At 36.0% G+C, this 21,838-nt stretch overlaps 2 protein-coding genes across 2 annotated transcripts; one reads left to right on the plus strand and one right to left on the minus strand.

Annotated features, from left to right (window-relative positions):
* The first annotated feature begins 13 nt into the window (after positions 1 to 13).
* Positions 14 to 4,051, plus strand: tectb (tectorin beta). Its single transcript, XM_028030336.1, has 11 exons — positions 14 to 339; positions 424 to 499; positions 886 to 1,076; positions 1,156 to 1,307; positions 1,416 to 1,488; positions 1,656 to 1,759; positions 1,849 to 1,932; positions 2,023 to 2,185; positions 2,506 to 2,584; positions 2,699 to 2,731; positions 3,004 to 4,051. Exons 2-11 carry the CDS (start codon positions 433 to 435, stop codon positions 3,075 to 3,077), a joined length of 1,020 nt encoding a protein of 339 aa, XP_027886137.1. The 5' UTR covers positions 14 to 339; positions 424 to 432; the 3' UTR covers positions 3,078 to 4,051.
* gucy2g (guanylate cyclase 2g) lies at positions 2,810 to 21,552 on the minus strand. The gene is made up of 22 exons (XM_028030338.1): positions 20,850 to 21,552; positions 19,335 to 19,683; positions 18,377 to 18,486; positions 17,810 to 17,992; positions 17,580 to 17,724; positions 17,149 to 17,284; positions 16,878 to 16,981; positions 16,608 to 16,774; positions 16,348 to 16,488; positions 16,030 to 16,113; positions 15,667 to 15,771; positions 15,503 to 15,574; positions 15,150 to 15,318; positions 14,914 to 15,069; positions 13,619 to 13,796; positions 9,906 to 10,046; positions 9,626 to 9,818; positions 8,640 to 8,814; positions 7,762 to 7,860; positions 5,871 to 5,962; positions 5,684 to 5,791; positions 2,810 to 4,355 (listed from the first exon to the last, which is right to left on the minus strand). The coding sequence occupies exons 1-22, from the start codon at positions 21,192 to 21,194 to the stop codon at positions 4,275 to 4,277; spliced, it is 3,333 nt and encodes a 1,110-aa protein (XP_027886139.1). The 5' UTR covers positions 21,195 to 21,552; the 3' UTR covers positions 2,810 to 4,274.
* Between the last annotated feature and the right edge of the window lie 286 nt (positions 21,553 to 21,838).

The following is a 21,838-nucleotide window of genomic DNA, read 5'->3' on the forward strand; positions in this document are numbered from 1 at the left end:
ATTGTCGTCCTTTAATTCAAAACCTTTCAGTAACCACTGTATAAACCTTGGACGTTTCTTTTCACCAATCTGCAGAATAGGTAACACTAATGGTCATTTAAGAGTCTTCAGTCTAAGGAGCACAGAGGGCTTTTGTGAAAAGCTTCACAATGGACCTCTTAAACCAGTCATGCCAGTGGGAAAATTGGAGACAGGAGAATGATTGAAAGCCATTTACCCTTATCTACCACGGTATAAAATGCCTCCTTGAGTTGACTCAGAGCTAGTTTACAGACAACCTGCAAAAGAGATATGATGATCCTCTGACATTCGGCGGGCTAAAGGTGTTAGCTTCATAAGGTGAGACACAATTTCTTTTTTACAGATTTTATCTTATCCCAAAATATGTTTCTTTTTTTACAACTTCTCAATTTTCTTTTGCAGCATCTCACCATGGCTTCATTTGTTGCACTGTTACTGAGTTTACCTGTTGCACTGACATGCGCGCCACAAAAAGCAGGTAAAGAACAGATTTGTCAAGAGGCTAAAATATGCTTTCACGTTCTTCTGAGACTCATCCAGAACTGCTGCAAATTCCTAAAATTGAAAATGATTCTGATATTTTTTTTTGCACGTTATGTCATTTCAATCCAAAATATAAAATAATTCAGGCTTGATTTTAAAAGTGAGAACAGATTTTTTTTGTCTTTCTTTTGTAGCTTAGTGTTGAAGTTAGACTAAAGTAAATTAAAGAAATAAAACTCTTGTCAAGAAACTGAGAAAAAGCCATGTTTAAAAAAAAAGTTATGTTTTGATAGATGCACTTTTTAAGTGGAAAATTAGGTAATTACAAAAGTTGTTACCAAATACCTGGTGCGTTTTAAGTCTGTCTGATTTGTATTCCAGACTATGTTGTAGTCTCCTGTTTTCCTAACGCCATCATCGCTAATGTGCCAGAGTGTCCTTATGGCTGGGAGATAGACCAGCTGTCCCTGGGTGGAGTGTGTTACACTGGAATACACAGCCCAGGGTACTACCGCTTCATTATACCAGATCTAACACCGAGAAACCATTCGTACTGTGGCACACAATCTGAGGTAAGGCACACGCAGAAGAAGAAAAGCAATGCTGATGATAAGCTCATTCCACACTTTTCCTGGTGTTCTTTTAATTAAGTATATGCCAGGCAAAGATGCCAAGTACGTCTTCTACAACTCCATCGTATCCAACGATACTTCGCTGACAGTCAGAAACCAGCCAGTCAACTACACCTTCAGCTGTGTGTACCGAGCAGCCTACCTGGTAAATAATGCAGTCTTCAGTCAGAGGTAAGCACCAGCTCAAGACACCATTCAACCAAAAGTACTCTCTGAAGCATCTGTGCATGCTGACACAATGACTTGTAGTGTTTTTACTAAACCCTCTGCTTTTTTTAGAGTTGCTACAGTTTATGTCAACAATGGGAGTTTAGGAACGTTTAGATCACAGTTATCTATGAACGTGTTCACGGTGAGTTGCTGCATTATAGCTTCAGTTTCTCTCCTGGACGACACTTCTGAAATTCAATGCAAAAATTTCTTTCTGGAAACACCTTTTTTGTGGGCATGAGTTTTTGTTTTCTTTCATTTAAAATGACTGCATGATGAAAAGGACACCAAAAATCCTGTATTTCATAGAACTCTAAGTTCCTGTATGCTAAGGACGCTCCCTACGTGATTGACACCTCTGAGATTGGCTCTGAAGTTTTTATCGGTATTGAAGCAAAAGGTCTAAGTAATAGGTATACAAGCATTTTCTTTAATGATTAAACTTGAAATAATACATATCCACAATGCCAAATGCTGAATCCAATTGTATTTAAACCATCAGGTTCAAAGTTGTTATCAACAACTGCTGGGCGACTCCAACTCCTTACTCAACAGACAGAAAGAGGTGGAGTCTTATTATCAACAGGTGCCTCCACATTTAGTGTCTCTTGATAAGGATCCATTCCTTGAAGATATTTGTTTGTGTAATAACCTCTACATTTTTGTTTTCTACCAGCTGTCCTGCTGACTACACGGTGACCATTTTCGATAATGCCAAAGACAGCCGCTCCACGTTTAAGTTCAACTCTTTCCGCTTCCAGCGACTGGAGAAGGTGTCCACTGTGTGGCTTCACTGTGAGGTCCACATCTGTGATGCAGAGAGGCTGGTCTGTCAGCCTGTGAGTACATTAGAAATATGTAATCACAAACATAAAAGGACTTTAATAATCTTCTTCCCCTTTTATAGCCAGAATACAAACATTTCTTAATTAACAAGTTTATTTGCATAGCACATTTCAGCAACAAGGCCGATCAAAGTGATCTACATCATAAAAACACAGAATTCAACAATTGAAATATTGCATTTTTTTCAAGTTAGTGTTTGATTTATTGTGGTATAAAAGAAACTGTAACCAGGTGGGTTTTTAGTCACCGTGTAGATTAAATGGAACTCATTGTTAACATTGTCAAAAGTTAATATTGTTGTTTTTTTCTGAAGAGTCCCTGCTCTCAGAGGTCCCTGTCATCAGAAATAGAACCGAGTGGAGGGATCCTCACCACTGAGTTTCAGGTTAAAGGTACTGTAAATCATTTTATCTTTTTATCTGATATTTCAGACTGAAACTGAAATAAAACTGAAATAAAATAAAATAGCTAATATTTTACACACTACTGTCTTGATTTTTTAACAGCCAGTGAGTCTTCTAATAATGGGCACACAACAGGTAAACACAGGGAGTAACAATACTGAAATGTGTTTGAACAGTGACATTCTGGTCTATCTTTTTCTCTCTTTTTTCCCCTTTTTTTTTAGAATGAAACTTTTGAATTTCAACAAAGATTAATTGATGTATTTTATTTTTCTGTTCTGCATTATGTTTAAATATTTTATTATAAAATTGTGTTGAAAGGGGAAGAAATGTACTGGCAAACATGTTGTGAAAACTGTTCATCGTTTCTTACTTTGTCTATAATAGTTTTCTTTTTGTCTCTTCAGGGACCTCTTTTCTCATCCCCCTTATGGTCACGGTGAACATTTTCTTCGATTTAGTAAATGCATCGAAAATATAAAACAATAAATATCTTTTGAGTATACAAACCACCAACATATGTTCAATCACAAAGCGAAGTGTCACCCCAAGACTCAGGGAGCGTATGAGTACATTCCCCAGTTAAAGGACTGATTTGCATTTAGTATATCTAGAAAGGCTTAAAAAAACATAAGTGTACTTTTATTTCCAATAAAGATAATTGAAAATGTTGTTCTGTTTTCTTGAAGGCAAAAAACTTTATTGTTGGTATTTTCTTGTTACAGGTAAATAATTGCATTTCAGGCACAAGAATACAACCAAAACAAGAACATAAATGAGGTAGATAAACAGAAGTGCTGACGCATTAGAGAAAAACAAAATAAACATAATTCATTTTAGTCATAAAAAATTTTAATCTAGAGGAGATAAATGTTTTATTACGCATGTATTTCACAATATTATATCTTTCTGAGGTATGTGTTCTTGCTTTTTATTTCTGCAACATGAAACCAAACTGTCAAAACTTCACAAATGTTCAGGTCAGGACAGAATTGTCTGTCATTTATGAGATGATCGCTTCATTATCTGTACTTTTAGTTGAGAATAGAGAGAGGCTTTCTTTTTGTCACAGCGAGCATTAATTTTAAGAGTTGATTTTTGCTGTCGACTCAAAAATATCTGCCTGTTTCTTATAGGATTATAAGAATCAATATCATATGAGTTGAAATTAGGTATATACCCATATGACAATTTGAGTCTGTATCGATATCCGGTTGCTGCTGCAGCCAATTTACAATAGTTACCGATATAATTTACATTTCACTAGCCTGTCGAAATTATGATAAATGACCAGACCTTGGATGATACTTCTTAGTTTTAGTTAAAATCTCACAATCCTGCACTGCATCACTATTAATGCCACATGTCCAAAAAATACCAGCTGGCTAATCCCCTCCCAAAACTGAAACAGCAACAAGATAGGAATACTTTTACTTATCAGACCAATATGTAAAACAGAAATGTCTTACATCAGCACCTATAGCTATGTTGTTGGTGATACATTGTGCTTCCCCTGTAAAAGAAAAAGTAAATATCTGTCGACAAGAGCCTCGTCTCTTTCTACTGTTGAAGATGTCATCAACTATATTGTTATGCTTGCAACAAATACATGGAATAAAATCACTTCGTGAAATAGTGTGTGAGACAGAGAACACCATCCTGCTTCTTCTTACAACATCTAAACGTGCACTGTGGTCATCGATGATTTGGGCTGGATTAATTGGGACCTTGCAACTGCAGATCTCATCACTTCTTGTTTCTTTGGAAGGGAGAAATAACAAAAAGACAAAAGAGCAAAGCATTCAGGAGACTATGCATACTGGGCAGATAGATGTTGCCATGCAAAAGATTTTTTTCCAGTTCAACATTTTTACAGTATTTTGGAGTACCACCACAAATTTCAGTGCTTACTGAAATACACTGAAATTTGTGATTGTACTCTTATATGCTCTAAAGATAAACCAAACACGTGCAATGCATATTTATAAAGCACTTTTTAAGCTATCTCTGTGTTAAATTTCTCCACAACCTTATCTCTGACCTGTCTGCTGTGTTCGCTGGTCTTTGTGATGCTGATTATATATTGTTTTCTAATAGACGTCTGAGGCCTTCACAGAACAGCTGGATTTATGCTACGACTACCTTACCCACAAGTCGACTCTCTTTTCTAAAACAGTAACGTCTCAAGGGTATCAAACTAAAGTGGGTTGAATACAAACGCACAAAACCCCTTGCAGATTTTTATTTTATAAAAAAAAAAAATTAAACCGTCTTTTTTTTCTTTCCATTTTACGGTTATGTGATCATTTGTGTTTGCTTATCACATAAAATCCCAGAAAATACGTTGAAGTTTCTGGTTGCAATATGATAATATGTGGAAGTGGTCAAGAGTGTGAAAACTTGTGCATGGCACCATTGACAGACTTTCATGCAATATTAAGGAGACATTTTGAAATAAATGAGAAAAAATAATTCAAAACCTTTTCTAACTGAACAATTTCCAAAGACAATTCCTTAACTCTGAATGTGGAATAGAAAATTGTGACTAAAATGGATCTGATGGAATAGAATAGAATAAAATAGAATAGAAATAAATTGCAAAATCATTATTAAGTCTCTTTATTATTTAAAATACATTTAGAAACATTATAATATTGTTATAATGTTCTGATGTTGCATTTTCCCTATTAACTTGTCTGTCATACTATTGCATAAAATGCTTGGAATAAGTTTTCTTTTTTACATAAAAAGGATTGTTTGGAATTGTGCAGAGTTGTGGATATGTCCTCATGTAAAGACATGAGGACATATCCATGTCTTATTCCCACCCATGTTAGAGGTGGGAATAAGTTAGAAAATAAGCTCTTATTTTGACCAATTGCTGTTAAAATGTGTCTGCATTTAAAAGTAGTGCAGCAAGTGACAGATCCTACAACACGAGAAGTGGATGATTAAAAAGTGCTGTAAACCCTGATTCTATTTAAACACTGTTTTTAACAATTTAAGTTGAATTTGTGTTGTAAATTGAATCATAAAAAAAAGAAAATAAGGAACTGATTAATACTCAACATTTTTCTTTCAACCTACCTCCATTTGCACCTTGAGACTGTCACTCTGTAGTGAGCTGAGGGAATTCAGAGTAGGATTAAATCCAGCTTTGTTCAGCAGCCAGTAGGTCTTCTGGACTCCCTTACCCTGACAGAAAATTATATTCTGTTCATAAAGTAAGCAATGCACGCCTTAAAAAACACACACAAAAATGTTGACAAGTCACCTTCATTTCAATGTCCCCTCTTTCTTTCAACTCAAAGGATCCAGCTTGAACAAGAATGTCAGCTGTGGACTGAGATATGTGAATCCTTAGTGCTGTATGCAATAAAAAAATGGCTTGGGTTACTAAACCATCACTCAGTGAAATAGAAACAGGAATACATCTGAATGTCATCAAATTAGAATTTATCCTCATTAAAGAATAAATATCTATAATATCAAATCAATAACTTTTTGTCTAGTTTCATCAGGTCCTTTGAATTTTATTATTGTCTGGTAACCGAGATGTAAATGTTAGCTTATTAAAAGTCTATTTAGCACCTATGTGCTTGGAAGATTATAGAGCAAGCAAATGGAAAGAGGTCAAGCTCTCAGACAAAATAGAGTACTGTATTTTTAGGACCCTCAGCCGCTACTTTTCCCACGCTTTGAGCCATGCGACTTGTAGCCCGGTGGGGCTTTTCTGTGGTTTTTCCTTCAACCACCAGGGGGCTCTTTAGCAGGAAGTGAATCATTGGAAGTCAAAATTGGAAATCAAAGAAGAAAATGCTGATTTTCATTTAGAACAAGCACATGGTAGAAATGTTTTCAAACTCATACCCCCTCATCATGGAAACCACACAAAAAGTTCATATGATGCAGCTTTTAAATTGAAGGCTATCGATCTGGCAGTACAGATCGATAGCCGCTACACGTAAACTCTGCGTGAACGAATCCTTGGTTCGGCGTTAGAGACGCAGGGCTGCGTCCTTAATAGCAAATTTAGGATGCAGCCCTATGAGCGGTGGAGATACCAGCGGCTTATAACCTGGTGCGGCTTATATATGGACGTTTCCAGTTTGTTTGTTTTTTTACTTTATGGGTGCGGCTCATAGTCTGGAAAATACGATAAATGAATTTCTATAAGGATTTAAGCTGATAAGCCTAGAAGATATTGTGAAGTTTACTATGTAGACACTTCAGACGTTACTTTTCTTACATTCTTAAAATCCAACAAATCTGGTGTCAAACATTTGTGCACTAACATTTTTGTTTATACTGTTCGATTATTTTAAAGATAACGCCGCACAAGCAGGCTCTGTCAAAAAAAAGTGATCAATCCACAGCTCTCTTTGTTCTGCCTTTTCCATCTGTACCACCATTATTTTAGGTATAATAAAGGATAAAAAGGAAAAATAAAGTGAGCTTGTGTTTCTGACCATCACCTTTGGATGCCCTTAATATTTTGAAAATTACAACATTATGTTTGCACAAAATAAAACACAAACCATTGGCAGTATTTTAGTTTGAGTTGGGTAATGTAAAATTAGGATCCTGATTGACATTGGATGACTTCTCTTTAAACTTTTATTAATATCTTTTAAATGATAACACTACAAACAAACAGGATCTTGGGTTTTGATGATAAGATTCAAGTTGGAGTGAGTGTCGAAAGCTTTTTTTTAATTGCAAAATCTAGAAAGTTTGATTTTATTCATACTTGGTAGTGGAATGTATTAATTATTGTGCAACACTTCAATGTGAATGTGTTATCTCATTCAATAAATTTGAGGTATACAGTAAGTCTATGCCTTAATATCAATGCAATATCAGTCCTAAAATTATCTGTGTGGTTAAAGCATTTAAGAGTTTTACTAGTGTTTTTTTGCCACCTTAGGGGAAACATTGCCCTTTCTTTTAAAGAACCATCTTGTAAATGAAATTTACATAGACAGTTTGTTAGCACATGTACCAAATTGCAGCTAACTCAAATTCTTCCATTTTTGTCAGGTTTGATTTTGCTCCCTCTCAGAGACTGCTAGAGCATCTCCATTACAAAAAGTATTACAATAATTTACAGTTCCCTCATCTGTGGAAAAGGATTGTGTGTAACTTTTGCAGAAGACTTAACTTACGCAGGCTGTTACTCTCCATGCGTGAGGCTGTGTTTACTGTATCACCAAAGAGGCAGTAGCGAGGCATAGTGGTTCCCACCACTCCAGCAACCACTGGACCTACATGAACCAGACAAGTACAGCAGGGCAGTTCAAGAAATGTTTGTGCGGAAATTACTCATGTTATTTCCCAGTAGTTCAAAACCTTAGTCAAACATTTGCAATAATGAACTCAGACCAGTCATTTTTTGTGTGTGTTGGGATTCAAATGTCAAACAGTTGCAACAGTTGCTGCACTGTCATTTAACAATGCATACAAACCCTAATAGGTGTATTGCAAAAAGTCTCATTTTCCTTTTATGAGTTTGTACAAATAAAGATCAGAACGTAAGGATTGCTTACATGTATCTCTCTCATTTGGTCTGATACCCCTAATTAAGATCCAGAGCAACCAGATTTCTTCAGAAGTCATTTAATAAGTAAACAGTGTCCAGCTGTATTTAATTTAATCCGAGTGCGAGTCAAAATGTTTAGTGAAGGCCTCTGAGATTTGTTAGAGATCATTAGTTGTGGGGAAGCTCAAAGCAGGGTTATATAACACGCAAAGCTTTTGTTATTGTAGAGACCATTGTTCAATACATTGTCCTGAAAGAGTATAGCACAACTTCTGACCTACCAAACTCATTAATCGGGCAAGTAGAGTATTAATCAGGCTGAATATAAATGCACAACACACATACTGTATATTTTTATTTGCAAATATTGTTAAAAAACTATGTGTCATTTTCACATAAAACATGTTGCAGTTTGTGATGGTAACATAAAAATGATTTGACAAGTGACAAAACTAAAAAACACAAAAGCTAAATGGAGGTGTTTCTGTTGATGCAGTCTATTACCAGAGTGTATGCCAATCCGAATTGCAAGGATCTCATCTGGCTTGTGAGGGATTCTGAAGACCTGAATGGCACCCAGGAAGTGCAGAGCCATCATGGATATCTCCAAAGCATGCTTGGTGTCGTTGCTGATAGGAAGGCCACTTGCGACCATGTAAGCATCGCCAATGGTTTCCACCTGATAAAATCGCACAGATGATAGTTGTTGCAACAAAGATTCTGAAACACATGCTTAGCTAAGCTAAATGTTTGTTCCAAATTTACTTCTTCTTCTTCTTGATTTTTATTGGCAGTTGGAAAACAACTGACTACCCCCACCAACCGCTAAGGTGTGTGGACCACATAAATAAATGAATAAATAAATTAATTAATTTGATTATATCATGCAAATTACGCTGCTTAAAAAATATCTTAATATAGCTATGTTATTATGATTCTTAACTAACTTGTTTGTCTGAATCTGGTAATTCCTGCAATGCAAAATAACAGGTCAGATTGTCTCACCTTTTCCACACTCACATTTCCCTGTCTGATGTTTCCCTATTAAAAATAATGTGATATTCAGTTTAGTGTGCCCAATTCTGAGTCATGAAATAATTGTCTCTTCTCTCCTGCTCCTTTCTGTTCTTCTCATTCTCCAATTTTCCTTTGGATTTTATAAACCACCTTTCATTTCTTCCACCCATTACAGATGTCAACTCTCCATCATTTTGTTTGTTTGTTTGTTTTATTATACCCTTGACTTCTGTTATACTAAACCTAACATCAATATCAACCAATACCCAATCAGTTTTATTACTGGAAATAAAATCCTGTTTTGTAGTTTTACAGTGCATATTATGTCATCAAATATGTAGCACAAACTTAAGCTAAGTGAATGCTACCAGCAAAGCAGAACCAGCAAAAACTTACTAGTTTCATGGTCTAGAAACTGGATGCTATGCTAAGCAACTATTCAGCTCTTTCGTCGGATAGCGAATGGTTCTTACTTTGTAGACATCGTACATCTTGATGATGCCATCAAACAGGCTGTAGAGCTCGTTGAGGAAAGTCACCACCTCCATTGCCGAGCTGGAGGAACACATGGAGGTGAAGCCCACAATATCTGAGAAGAAGATGGTCACCATATCGTAGCTTTGTGGCTCCACTGACTTCCCTGCCATCAGCTGGTCTGCAATGTATCTAAAGGCAAAGAGACATGGTAAGGCTAAGAGTCCTGATTAGAAAAAAAGTTAATATAAAAAGATTAGATGTGTGTGTATGTGATACTTTGGTAACATGCTGGAGAGAAGCTTGTCTGCTCTGGCTTTCTCTGCTGTTAGCTGGTTGGTCCGCTCCTCCACTACTTCCTCAAGGTGATTTGCATATTTCTCCAACTTGTCCACCATGTTATCGAGGATATTCACATGACTACAAAAGATAAAATGATGATAATCTGCTTTCTCATTACAAAACGTTTTTTGGTTTTTTTTGGAAGGTAATTCTTATGTTAATGTGGCTGTTGCCTATATTTAGACATGAAGATGCTAAAAGTTTAAATGCATCTCTAGCATTTTGAAGGGTTTGCATCAAAACTGACTGGTATTTAGTACTTTAATAACTTAAAGTAATTCAATCAGAAATCTAACTCCAGAGTATGATGCTGCTATGTATTCTTTGTGAATGGTGTCCAAATGGTGTGCATTCTTTTACAATGTTTAGGAGGTTTTAGTCAGATAATGATGTTTTCTTTTTCCTTCAAGTTCTGTATTTACATATGGTTGATTTGAATCCTTATGATGGTAAACAGATTTTCAACTTTAAAACCTATTTTACTATTTATCCTGAAAAGGGATAAACACTATATATCCTGGAAACAGATAAAGAATAGAACAGATACTGAAAGGGGTCATACTTGTGCAACCACGTTAAAGCACCTTTTAAAAAATTTTACGAGACTTAGCAGAATCACAGCTAATAGAGCTACATTAATAGATAACATATTTACAAATTTAATAGACAACACCATAAGTGGATTGTTAGTTCATGACATCAGTGATCATTTACCTGTTTTTGTTGTTTGTGATATCTGCCACAAGAAAGTAATGACTAAAAATAATTCAATTAATGAAAGATTAAGGACGGAAAAAACTATAAATGCATTTAAAGATGAGTTATCTGAACAAACTTGGGAGTCAGTACTAAAAGAAAATGACGTGGATAAAGCATATGATAATTTTCTGAATATTTTCAAATTATTATATGACAAAAATTGTCCGATTGTAGAGTTTCCTTCTGAAAATAAATATTCTGATCATCCATGGATCACAAAGGGATTGCAAAATGCCTGTAAAAAAAAGAATAAGCTATATAGAGATTTTATAAGGCATAGATCAACTGTGGCAGAAAATAAATATAAGAAATACAAGAACAAACTGACTGCTGTTTTAAGAAAAGCAAAACAAGATTACTATAGTAAACAGTTGGACAGAAATAAAAATAATATTAAAGGTATTTGGAATATTTTAAACAATGTTATTAGAAAAAATTCCAAACATATCAGTTATACACAAAACTTCACAAACAATGAAGATAAACATTTAAATAATATGGAAGAGATAGTTCACAATTTTAACAAATATTTTGTGAGTGTGGGCCCAAAGTTGGCTGAGGAAATACCGCAGCCCACAGGACATGAAATACTAAACGACGCATTAGTTAGAAATCCAGATTCCATGTTTCTTACAGCAGTGGAGGAAAACGAAATTATAGATATAGTAAATAAATGTGAAAATAAAAGGTCCACTGATTATGACGGCATCGACATGATAATAATTAAGAAGGGGATTGTGGAAATTATTAAACCGCTAACATATATCTGTAATCTGTCATTTCAAACAGGAATATTTCCCAAAAAAATGAAAATTGCAAAAGTAATCCCACTATATAAATCGGGGAATAGACATGACTTCACAAATTATAGGCCTGTTTCATTACTTCCACAATTTTCTAAAATTGTGGAAAAAATATTTGTTGTCAGACTAGAAAGTTTTCTTAGTAAACATCGTCTACTGACTGAAAGTCAGTATGGATTTAGGTCACAAAGATCCACAGCAATGGCAGTTCTGCATTTAATGGAAGAGGTGACCAGTGCTTTAGATAAAAAGAAACATGCTGTTGGGGTATTTATTGATTTGAAAAAAGCATTTGACACAATTGATCATGATATACTACTCAGAAAACTTGAGTGTTATGGTCTAAGAGGAGTAGTGTTGCACTGGATGAAAAATTATCTCAGCAATAGGCAACAATTTGTGCAGTTGGGTGATTTCCAATCCTCATGCTTGGATATTGTTTGTGTCCCCCAGGGCTCGGTATTGGGGCCAAAATTGTTTATTTTGTATATAAATGACATATGTAAGGTATCTAAGAGATTTAACTTTGTACTATTTGCTGATGACTCAACCATCTTTGGCACGGGTGAAGATTTACAAAAGATGTTGCTTGAAATGAATCAAGACTTATGTAAACTGAAGGAGTGGTTTAATATTAACAAATTGTCACTAAATTTAGATAAAACAAAGTTTATGTTGTTCGGTAAGTGTAAAGAGAAGAGTGACTTAATAATACAAATTGATAATATGACTGTGGAGAGAGTGACTGAAATTAGGTTTTTGGGAGTACTGATTCAAAACAAGATCTGTTGGAAACCTCATATAAGATATGTCCGATCTAAATTGGTAAGAAGTATTGCAGTTCTTGCTAATGCTAGAAAATATTTAAACTCCTCTGCCCTATACATTCTGTACTGCTCACTTATTTTACCTTACCTAAGTTACTGTGTGGAAATTTGGGGCAACACTTACAGAACGTTACTACAACCATTATGCACATTACAAAAAGGAGCCATTCGTTTAGTTCATAAGGTTGATTTTTACTGTCATACCCACAATCTATTTATAGATTCTTATTTATTGAAATTCACTGATTTAGTAGAGTTTCAAACTGCACAGATCATGTTTAAAGTCAGAAATAAAATATTGCCAGAAAAGATTCAACAATTATTTTCCAATAGAGTGGGGGGATATGACTATAGAGAAAACCTTAACTTCAGAACTTTGAAGGCTCGTACAACAATGAAAACATTGTGCATTTCTGGGGTTGGTGTGAGGATCTGGAATAAACTCTCTAAAGAGCTGAAGCAAAGTCCAAGTATGAGACATTTTAAGAAAGGTCTCAAGGCAGCTATAATTCAAAGTTATAAGGAAGAACAAGGGGGATAATCCTGGTTGGGAACTAAAACTTTAGGTATGATGTCATCAGTAGGTGGCATGTCGGCGCAGGTGTGGGTAAATATATAAAGGTATGTAAATAGCAGTGTATTTTGTCTATAAGCAGATGGGTGTGTATATGGGTGTATGCACGTATATATGTTTGTATATGTAAATATATATATATGTATGTGTACAGATGTGTATGTGTGTGTATGCACTATTTTCATCTAGCTGAGGAAATTTTATTACACTTATTATTTCCTTTGTCAGAAAGGATATCGGACATTGAAAATACTGTGATAAATTACAGCTGGAAAAGGGGTATGATTACATAAGTTATACTTCATCATACTCCTTTTCAGACTCATAATCACCGATGTGATGTGTTTTTCTTTTTTTCTTTTGTTTGTTTTTTTTGGGTTTTTTTTAAAGAAATATATTATGTACTTTGTGTCGTTTACACTGTCGGTGAAAGGTTTGTCTGAAATAAACTAAACTAAACTAAAATTTTTCAAATATTTTTTCCTTATACAGATTTGTTTATTTCCAAATTGAATTATACAGCCAGCATGTCACCATAAATGTCAAAAAGGTTCTGAAATTACTTTTTTACATGACAAACACCTGCTATTTAATCAGGGATGTGTAGACTTTCTATATCCTCTGTTTGTATCAGTTATTATCAAAACTGCATTGGATTTTGCTGAAAAACAAAATGTGGCAACATACCTCTCCGGACTTATGTCCTTCAGTCTCCTGCGTACAGACCCAAAAGGTGGCCGGTGGTCAGGGTTTTCGCTCCAACAGACTTTGAGCAAGGCATTGACCTTCTCATCACACAGCTGCTCGCATAGCACTGGTCTGAGAGGTTCCCCTTGGAAAGGCGTCCGCAACTGCATTATAATTTCTTGGAACATGCAAGTTTACAACGCATTTATTTAAAGACATAAGTGCAAAGGGTTACAAGGATAAACATTTTCCCCAATAAAGTTCCTGTTGTTTATTTACCAGAAACGTTTAGACAGAGACAGGACAAATGGTAAACGTGTCAAATTAGTTGATTTATTTTTTTTTGACTCATTTTTTTGGCTTTTATTTATTAGATGTCTTTAAATATTTGAAACATTTTGTAATTTGGATGTTTTATAATTGATTTCACAGTGTCATTGTGACATGTGAAAAAAAGGTTCTCTAAAAGCATCTCTCCCATTAACTGAGCAAGTCAATGGGACACTGTAGACACAGTTACATTTAAAATGGTGGCAACTCCTTAACAGTAGAAACCCTCACCAAATGACAATCAGTGTAAATGAAAGTTAATGGAAAAAAATGTTAAAGATCTAATAGTCAAAATGTTTCAGAAGGTTACCTGTGTTTTCTGAAATATGGCCTATAAATTACAAGAGATTTACCTGTAAGCTTAAAAAAAAAACAGCCTTCTTTGGCATGGGAAAGTGCCTTGTAATTTTGCACTTGTAACTTGTTTGTTTCAGCATATCAGTCGTCTGTTCTTAGAAGTAACTTGTGTGTTGCAAGAAAGTACCATCTAGGTTTCAAAACAGAACTCTTATTTTATTGTGTAAACAAAGTTTATTTCTTAAAATAAATCTGTAAGTTTTGAAAAGAAGGCTGTAAACCCTTAAATGTTACCTGTATCTTCTAAATGGCACTCTGTTTATTATGAAATTTGTGGGGAAGTGACTACTACGTTCTGTGAAAATTCAGTTCTAATAAAGTACCCAGTAAAACATTTAAGTTCTTCAAAATACTCAGTTGATTCCGAGTCAACTGAATCAACTGAGTATTGATTCAGTTGACTCAATACTCAGTTGATTCAGTATTGAGTCTGAACCAGTTACTTCATACAGTAACTAGTTAGCTGTGCAAAGTAATCTCTAAGTTGTAAAAAGAAGCTGTAAGTTCTGTTATGTATTGCTATGTATTGTATATTGTTAATGTTTGATGCTTAATGTGTCAGCTATATTGCGCAAAAAACCAAAACAAAAAACCAAAAAGAAACTAACCTTTCGGGTCCAGGTTAATGTCTTGGTATGGACCTCCTTTAGAGTTATACATGAGCTCCCACATAATGATTGCAAAGCTGTAGACGTCTCCTTTGGGTGTCCCATTACATGGAAGTCCGATTTGTCTCAGGAGCTCCGGGGCTGTCCAGTACAGATCTGAGACAAACTCATATAACCTCAGGTACAATATCATGCTCCTTCATCATATCATAAATTTGATTTCAGGTCAGCTTTACCTTCATAAGCAGGATTTTCCATTGGACCGAGCTTGTTTTTTCCTCCATATTTAAACTCCCATAATCCAAAACCAGAGAGCTTGATTTGTAGTCTGCTGTCCACCAGACATGTACTGGGCTTCAGATTTCCATGAGATTTAAGGGTGCTGTTGTGAATGAAGTCCATTCCCTGAATTACAAACACATTTCAATAGTAAAAAGAAAAATAGAATAAAATAATAATAGCCAAAGACAATATAACTGAATAACAAAATAGATTTTTTTTTATGAAAAAGATGTAAATACCGCTCGGTATTAACAATATAATACAAAGCTTGCGGCAATTTAGAACCTTCAATAATAAACATACTTACATTGACAATGTCATATGCAAACGAAAGCTTAAACATCCATTCCAAATCAACATCTGAAGACCCAAAAATATCCTTTAGAAACAGAATAAAATTATGTTGGAGGATTTTCTTTATTTTGCTTCTAAGCTTAGTGTGACATGAAGAAATTGAGATTTTCTACTTACCTTGAGGCTGCCTTTCTTGCAGTACTGAATGACCAGACATATGTTTGGTGGCTCAATGCACACGCCAAAGAACTGGACCAGGTTTTCATGCTTCATTTCCTTCATCTATCTTAAAATATTTAAGATGGTTAGGCACACAGCAGCTGTAATTTTGTAGTTTTCTAACATATATATTTTTGAAAGAAGACAGATAGGTAAACTTAACTACTTTCCTGTTTGTAAATGTAACATTGTGACATAGGTAAAGAATTGCCGACTACAAATTTCTCAGTTTATTAGTTTATTTCAAATCAATTCACCCATTTAGTCTTAATGCACAGAACAATATATAAAAAGAATCCTAAAGAACATGAGGAACTTTACCAGATTGAATTCAGCAATCACTGAAGGCTTCTGGAAATTACAGTTTATAGGGTTCTTGATGTACTTGATGGCCACTTGATTTCCCTGTGTTAAAATGAAGAAGTTATATCAATAGAAAGACACATACTCCCTTTGTGTGAGATTAAGTAATTTAGAAAAGTCTCATAAAATTTCCAGTCATTTTGTTTGTAAGAAGCAATCGCTAAGCCAGTTTGTTCAGGAATCACTCAACTTAAGTGGATGATTTTTGCTCATCGTAGTCAAATAATTATGTACTTTCCAATGCGCATTTATTTTTCTGACAGAAGAAAGTTTCACCTGGTAGAGGCCTATGGTCGTGTAGATGTGCTCTCTGCCAGTTTTGTCTCTCAGGTCATAACTGTGGCTGGAGAATGTGCTCTGACAGCTGCTGCTCCCGCTGTGACTACCTGTAGAGCTCTGAGATACACCCTGGTTTCCCTGGGGGAGATAATAACAGAAACTGGGCAAAAGTAGACAAGCAAACAAACTGGAAACTGAACAAGAATCAAGGAGACATTCCATCTTTTTTGATTCTTTAACTATTTGAGCGCTCGCACTGAGGGCTCCCTGATGATGGTGATGTCGCTGTAGTTGATTATCCACCAGTTGGTGTCATCCAGCCTCGTCTGGAGCTGAAACTTTTGAAGCATGAGGACCCCAATCCACAAAACTGCCACTACACCAATGAGGGGGAAGGTCACCAGGACAGCCAGCAGGGCAATTTCTGTGTCTCAGGAAAATGATCACAGTAAATAATGTGTACTGAAAAAATTTGATGTACTTATTTATTATTCTTTTATACGTCTCAGTTCTAAATTGCACTTTACCATTGGCCAGCCACTCGCAGAGCTCGTCATTAAAACCACATTCAGGGATGTCGGATGGTGGCTTTCCTTTTGGCCAAATAACAGAAGCAAACATAGATGTCGGTCTGCATGAGATGAAATGATTCTATTACAGAGACTGAAATTATATTGATTATTCTCGCTTCGTAAACGTATCAACACCTTAGAGTTTTCACTTTTCATCATGTCACAACCCCTAGTGTCAATGTGTTTTCTTTAGATTGTGTTAATAATTTAAATTTGTTTATTTTACCTGACACTTTTGGTTTGACTTTCAAAATTCAGGATGGGTACAAACATGTTGCCACCTTCTACAAGCTGCAAGTCATAAATAGAATAGTCCATACATCTCTCCCCCTCTTCATCAAAGTGAACCAGTCCAGAGGCTCCTGCAAATTAAAAAGACATCCCACAGTATTTGTGTTAGATTATGTTACTACTACTTGTTCTGCTTTCTTTCCACAGATTGTGAGTATTTGCTCCCAAGAGTTGAAGAGTTTTGCGACCATTAAAATCCTATGAAAGACTGCAGACATTCAGCAGACAGTTATTACCACATGGGGAGGGGAAATCCACTAAAGGCTATTGCAAAAGAAGCTGGCTGAATAGTTGTGAAACAAAACCTTTGGTAAGGCAGCGCAAGGAAATACTGGGTTTGTGATTGTGAGCAGAATTTATTGTTACCGTGAAATCGAATTTTATCTCTGATTTTCAGTTTCTCCAGAAGCTGTCGGCCGTCATGAGGATCTTTTCCTTCTTTTAGAACTTCCTTCAGTCCTATCACATACAGAAGTACTGCATCATGGAGATAGGCTGAGTAGGGGCTAACCTGAGATTCATTAAAAAGAAAAAAATGAAATAAAATATTGTCACTTTGTCCTTTAGGATTTTTACTAACTTGGTTTACAGCGTACCTCACTTTCAGATGTCAGGTTACTCCAAAAAGGATGTCCTTTCAGTCTTTGAAAAACCTGTCCGAAGAAATCATAGTACTCATATCCTTCGTAGGACTTCTGACCAATAACAAATGTCATGTCAAAAGCTTTTATTCCATCCTGGTTTACTCTACTGCTCAGGGCAGTTTTCCACCAGTTATCCTGTTCAGGAGAAAACAGTAAGAAACACAGGACATGAGTTGGACTGGGGATCTCATTTACTTTTATTAATACTACACCAATATTTATTAGTGCCAATAAAATACTTCATAACTTTGGAAAAAATGTGGACAACATGTTAAGTCTGAGCTGCTCTCACTGAGCCAGGTTCTGCTGTAGATTTCTTCCTGTTAAAGGAGAGCTCTCCTCTGAATTTATGCTACGGGCATGCTGGGTATGATGGAAATTCCTTCCACCGTTTCTCTTTTACCCGGTGATATTTTCAAACAAGGTCAGGGAAGTCTGCCTCTCTTTGCTATGCAACCTTCTCTGCTGTCTGTACAGTTGAATATATGGCCAACTGTTGATTTGTTTTCCTTCACTGACCTCAAAATACTGCATCAAGAAGAACACGTAGTCACCATTCATCAGACCCTGGCACTCAGCCTCCAGCAGCAGAGCCATGGCGTCCTCTCTGTTTGTTAGCACCACAATAACTAGAGAACAGATTTTGCACAGTTTTATTGTAAAGGAACAACAAGAAATGTAGAGCTGTATTTAAAAGAAACAAAAAAATAAGGGTAAAACTAAAATGTAATCGACATGATGGTGGGAAGTTTATATCCACTCATCACTGATGTGATCATTTTAGGTTAATTTGAATTTGTCATTTTCCATGGTGGATTAATTATCCAACATACTGTATGTCCCAGGTGTTCATGTCAATGAATGTAGGAGCACAAGTTTGAATATGTTGTCTACTTTTTTCTAACTGAAACACTAGCAATTATTCATGCAAGTATGTTAATACAACCATGTTTGTATTTGGACAAATGTCTCTAGCAGATATATATTTAATGGTTGCCATAAACAAACTTCTGGAAGAGTTTTGGTTTCGTCTTCCTATCAGAAATGGCAGAGTTGATTTAGGTGGTTGGTTTCCTGCCGGCTTTTAAGCATGGAGTCAGGTTTGCCATTAACTGGAAACTGCTGGAGGATGACTGTTCAGAGAGAAACTAGTTTCTAGGCAATTGAGAGGGCTCATGGTGGCACATTTGGCAGCACTGTGGCCTTGCAGCAAGAAGGACCTGGGTTTGAATCCCAGCCTGGGATCCAAAGTACATCTTTCTGCATAGAGTTTGCATGTTCTCTAAATGCATGAATGGACTTTCTTCGGGTACTTTGGTTTCCTTCCACGGTCCAAAAACATAATTAATAGGTTGATTAAATTGCCTTTAGTGAAAAGTGTGTGCATGCATGGTTGTATGCCCTGTGTATCAGTTTAAGTCTGTGAAAATCCACATGCGTTTATGGTTGTGCATGTTGCAGTGAACACCTCCCTTACCTCTGGCGACTGTTGAGATGTACTTGATGTTCTGATAAAGGAGATCAGAATTACTGGTGTCAAACTTCAGTTCTGCAGTCAATTTGAAATGCGTTCTGAGGGGATTCTCCACCGTTTTCCACAAAGCGTCCACTTTGTCCCAGGTGTTCGTCTTCAACCCCCCTCCAATCATCGCCACGTGACTCCACCCGAAGAACTCCAGGGTCTTCACCAGAACCTCTGAGGTCCGTTTCAAAGGAGGCATGATTTTTATATACGAATCATACATTTCACCGTCTTCCAGTTTGGAAGACTGGCCCACGTAGCCGAACATGGGGATGTGCCATGTTGATGCTATGAGACCGGTGACCTGAAAAGTTCAAAGTTTAATTAATTTATCGCAGCAAGTCAAGAAATTATCCAATTAATATACAATTATGATTAATTATTTTCTATTTTTGTGCTAAATCTTTCCTTAGGTTGAAGGATGTCAATCAAAATAAAAATTGTATCCAATTATTTCTTACATGACCTTTTTTGAAGTCCAGTATTAATGTTGTTGCATTTGATATATAACCTGACTGAGTATACAGAGAAGCCATTTTTTATTTTTATTCTCACTTACAGTATCTCTGTTCCTCTCTGTGTCCAACCATTGGCGGGAAGATGATTTGCATTTTTCAATTAATATTTCTTAATATTTCATGGACAAAGCTGATCGGTACTTAACAGGAAAAAGGAATCCAACCAACCATCCATACATTCATTTTCTTACACCTTTATCCCATTGGGGTCCGGAGGGGTGCTGGTGCCTATCTCCAGCTATCAACGGGCAAGAGGCGGGGAACACTCTGGACAGGTCGCCAGTCCAGGAAAAAGTGATCCCACCAATAAATAGGATTCAAACAATTGATCAATTAAAGATTTTTTTTACTATATGGATTTTTTGGTCATTTGAGGATAATGCAATAAATAATTGGTATTTTAGAGTATTGTTATGGATATTTTACATTTAAACATCCTGTATTTATTGATGCAAATCACATCACTAGATTTAGCAAGTTTTATATCCATTCAAATTTATAAAATAGAAATAATAAGACATCATTATCATCCCTGTGCATTTTCCTTAACCCAATAAACACCTTAGCATATAAAAATATATTTTTAGAAACATCTACCGGGGTTTGATTTTATAGGTAACATTAGGGGGAAAAAAATAAGGTCACACCTGCAGAATGACCCACATATAGTTTGTTTTTCTTCCTATCTAACTTAACAAGTATGCCTTAAAAAATATTAAAGAAAATATCTAAAAATAAGCTGAAATCAATAAACAGAAGCTTTGTTTTTAGATTAATCTGCAATCTAAAAACAGAATGCAAAACATTGTTTTTGAGACCTAAATATGTTTAAACAACTTAAACATATTTCATCCACTTTTCAGAAAATATTTCACACTACAAACCTAACATAAATTAATGTTATCCTGTCAACCTACAAAGAAAATGAGCGTAAATGTGATCCGAACCGTACCTCTGCTTCCTCAGGACACGCTGGACCAAACAGAGCCGTCACGTTTTCTCTCCACACTTGGTGGATGAATTCTCCCAGAGACTCTTTGGGATTGCAGTCGGTGTCCTTGTACACAAAATCCAGACTGTAGTTGCCCAGGAAGGAGGGGTTGTTGTTCACCTTCTCCACGGCTATCTGTATGGCCGAGCCCAGCCGGAGAGCACTGAAGGGGAAGGACACGTTCCAGGGAGCCTGGAAGGCAATGAGCAGCTTGTGATTTCGAGTACCATTGCCGCTGCTGTTATGGATGATCATGGCGGCAGCGGTTGTACAAAGTGTGAGGTGGAGCAACAATACGTGGCTCATGCTGGAGAAAACGAGTACCTGCTCTCATCCTGTCAGTTTCTGGATGAACAAGGCTTAAATACTCAACTACCTTGCTGATGCTGGACAGTTGGGTAGGGAGGAGAAAATGTAAATAGGTGGAGGAGAGTAGGAGGTACAGAACCCAGGACAGTATTTTTTGTTGAGAAAAAGACTTGCGCTGATTGGTCAGAAAGAGAGGTTGCTGTAGAAAGGTTTGATGGATGGATAGTACGGAGATGGAAATGTGTGAAAATTTGAAAGGAGCAATGAGGAGATGGATGAAATACAGTAAGTACAGCATCTCAGTAAATTAGAATATAATTTGAAATTAAATCACTTCAGTAACTCCATCTAAAATGTTATTTTAACCTTTGACCTTTGATTTAAAGGGATGGCCCAGTATTCCTTGCAGAATAGTGTATTAATGGAAAGTCAAGTGGAAGGATAAAGTGCATTTTTAAAAAGTACAAAAGCAGCAGTAATAACCTTTGGTCCTTTCTTCTTTATTTATTGTACATAATTCATTATGATTTTCTGAGTTTTAGGTTTTCAGTTGCTGTAAGCCATAATTGTGACAATGTACAAAAATAGACATGAAATATGTTATTCTGTGTGCAAAGAATCTAGGTGATGTCTGAGTTTCA

This window comes from Xiphophorus couchianus, chromosome 10 (assembly GCF_001444195.1).
Source record: "Xiphophorus couchianus chromosome 10, X_couchianus-1.0, whole genome shotgun sequence".
Taxonomy (NCBI): Eukaryota; Metazoa; Chordata; class Actinopteri; order Cyprinodontiformes; family Poeciliidae; genus Xiphophorus; species Xiphophorus couchianus.

What these genes read in the sequence shown, in the direction of transcription:
- tectb (XM_028030336.1), top strand. Translation starts at nt 433, where the DNA reads ATGGCTTCATTTGTTGCACTGTTACTGAGTTTACCTGTTGCACTGACA. An exon ending in GCAAAAGGTCTAAGTAATAG is followed by an intron (nt 1,760 to 1,848) that starts GTATACAAGCAT and finishes TTAAACCATCAG; the next exon opens with GTTCAAAGTTGTTATCAACA. An exon ending in TGGAGTCTTATTATCAACAG is followed by an intron (nt 1,933 to 2,022) that starts GTGCCTCCACAT and finishes GTTTTCTACCAG; the next exon opens with CTGTCCTGCTGACTACACGG.
- gucy2g (XM_028030338.1), bottom strand. Translation starts at nt 21,194, where the DNA reads ATGAGCCACGTATTGTTGCTCCACCTCACACTTTGTACAACCGCTGCC. An exon ending in CGTGTCCTGAGGAAGCAGAG is followed by an intron (nt 19,684 to 20,849) that starts GTACGGTTCGGA and finishes TGAACTTTTCAG; the next exon opens with GTCACCGGTCTCATAGCATC. An exon ending in AGTCAAACCAAAAGTGTCAG is followed by an intron (nt 16,982 to 17,148) that starts GTAAAATAAACA and finishes CATCTCATGCAG; the next exon opens with ACCGACATCTATGTTTGCTT.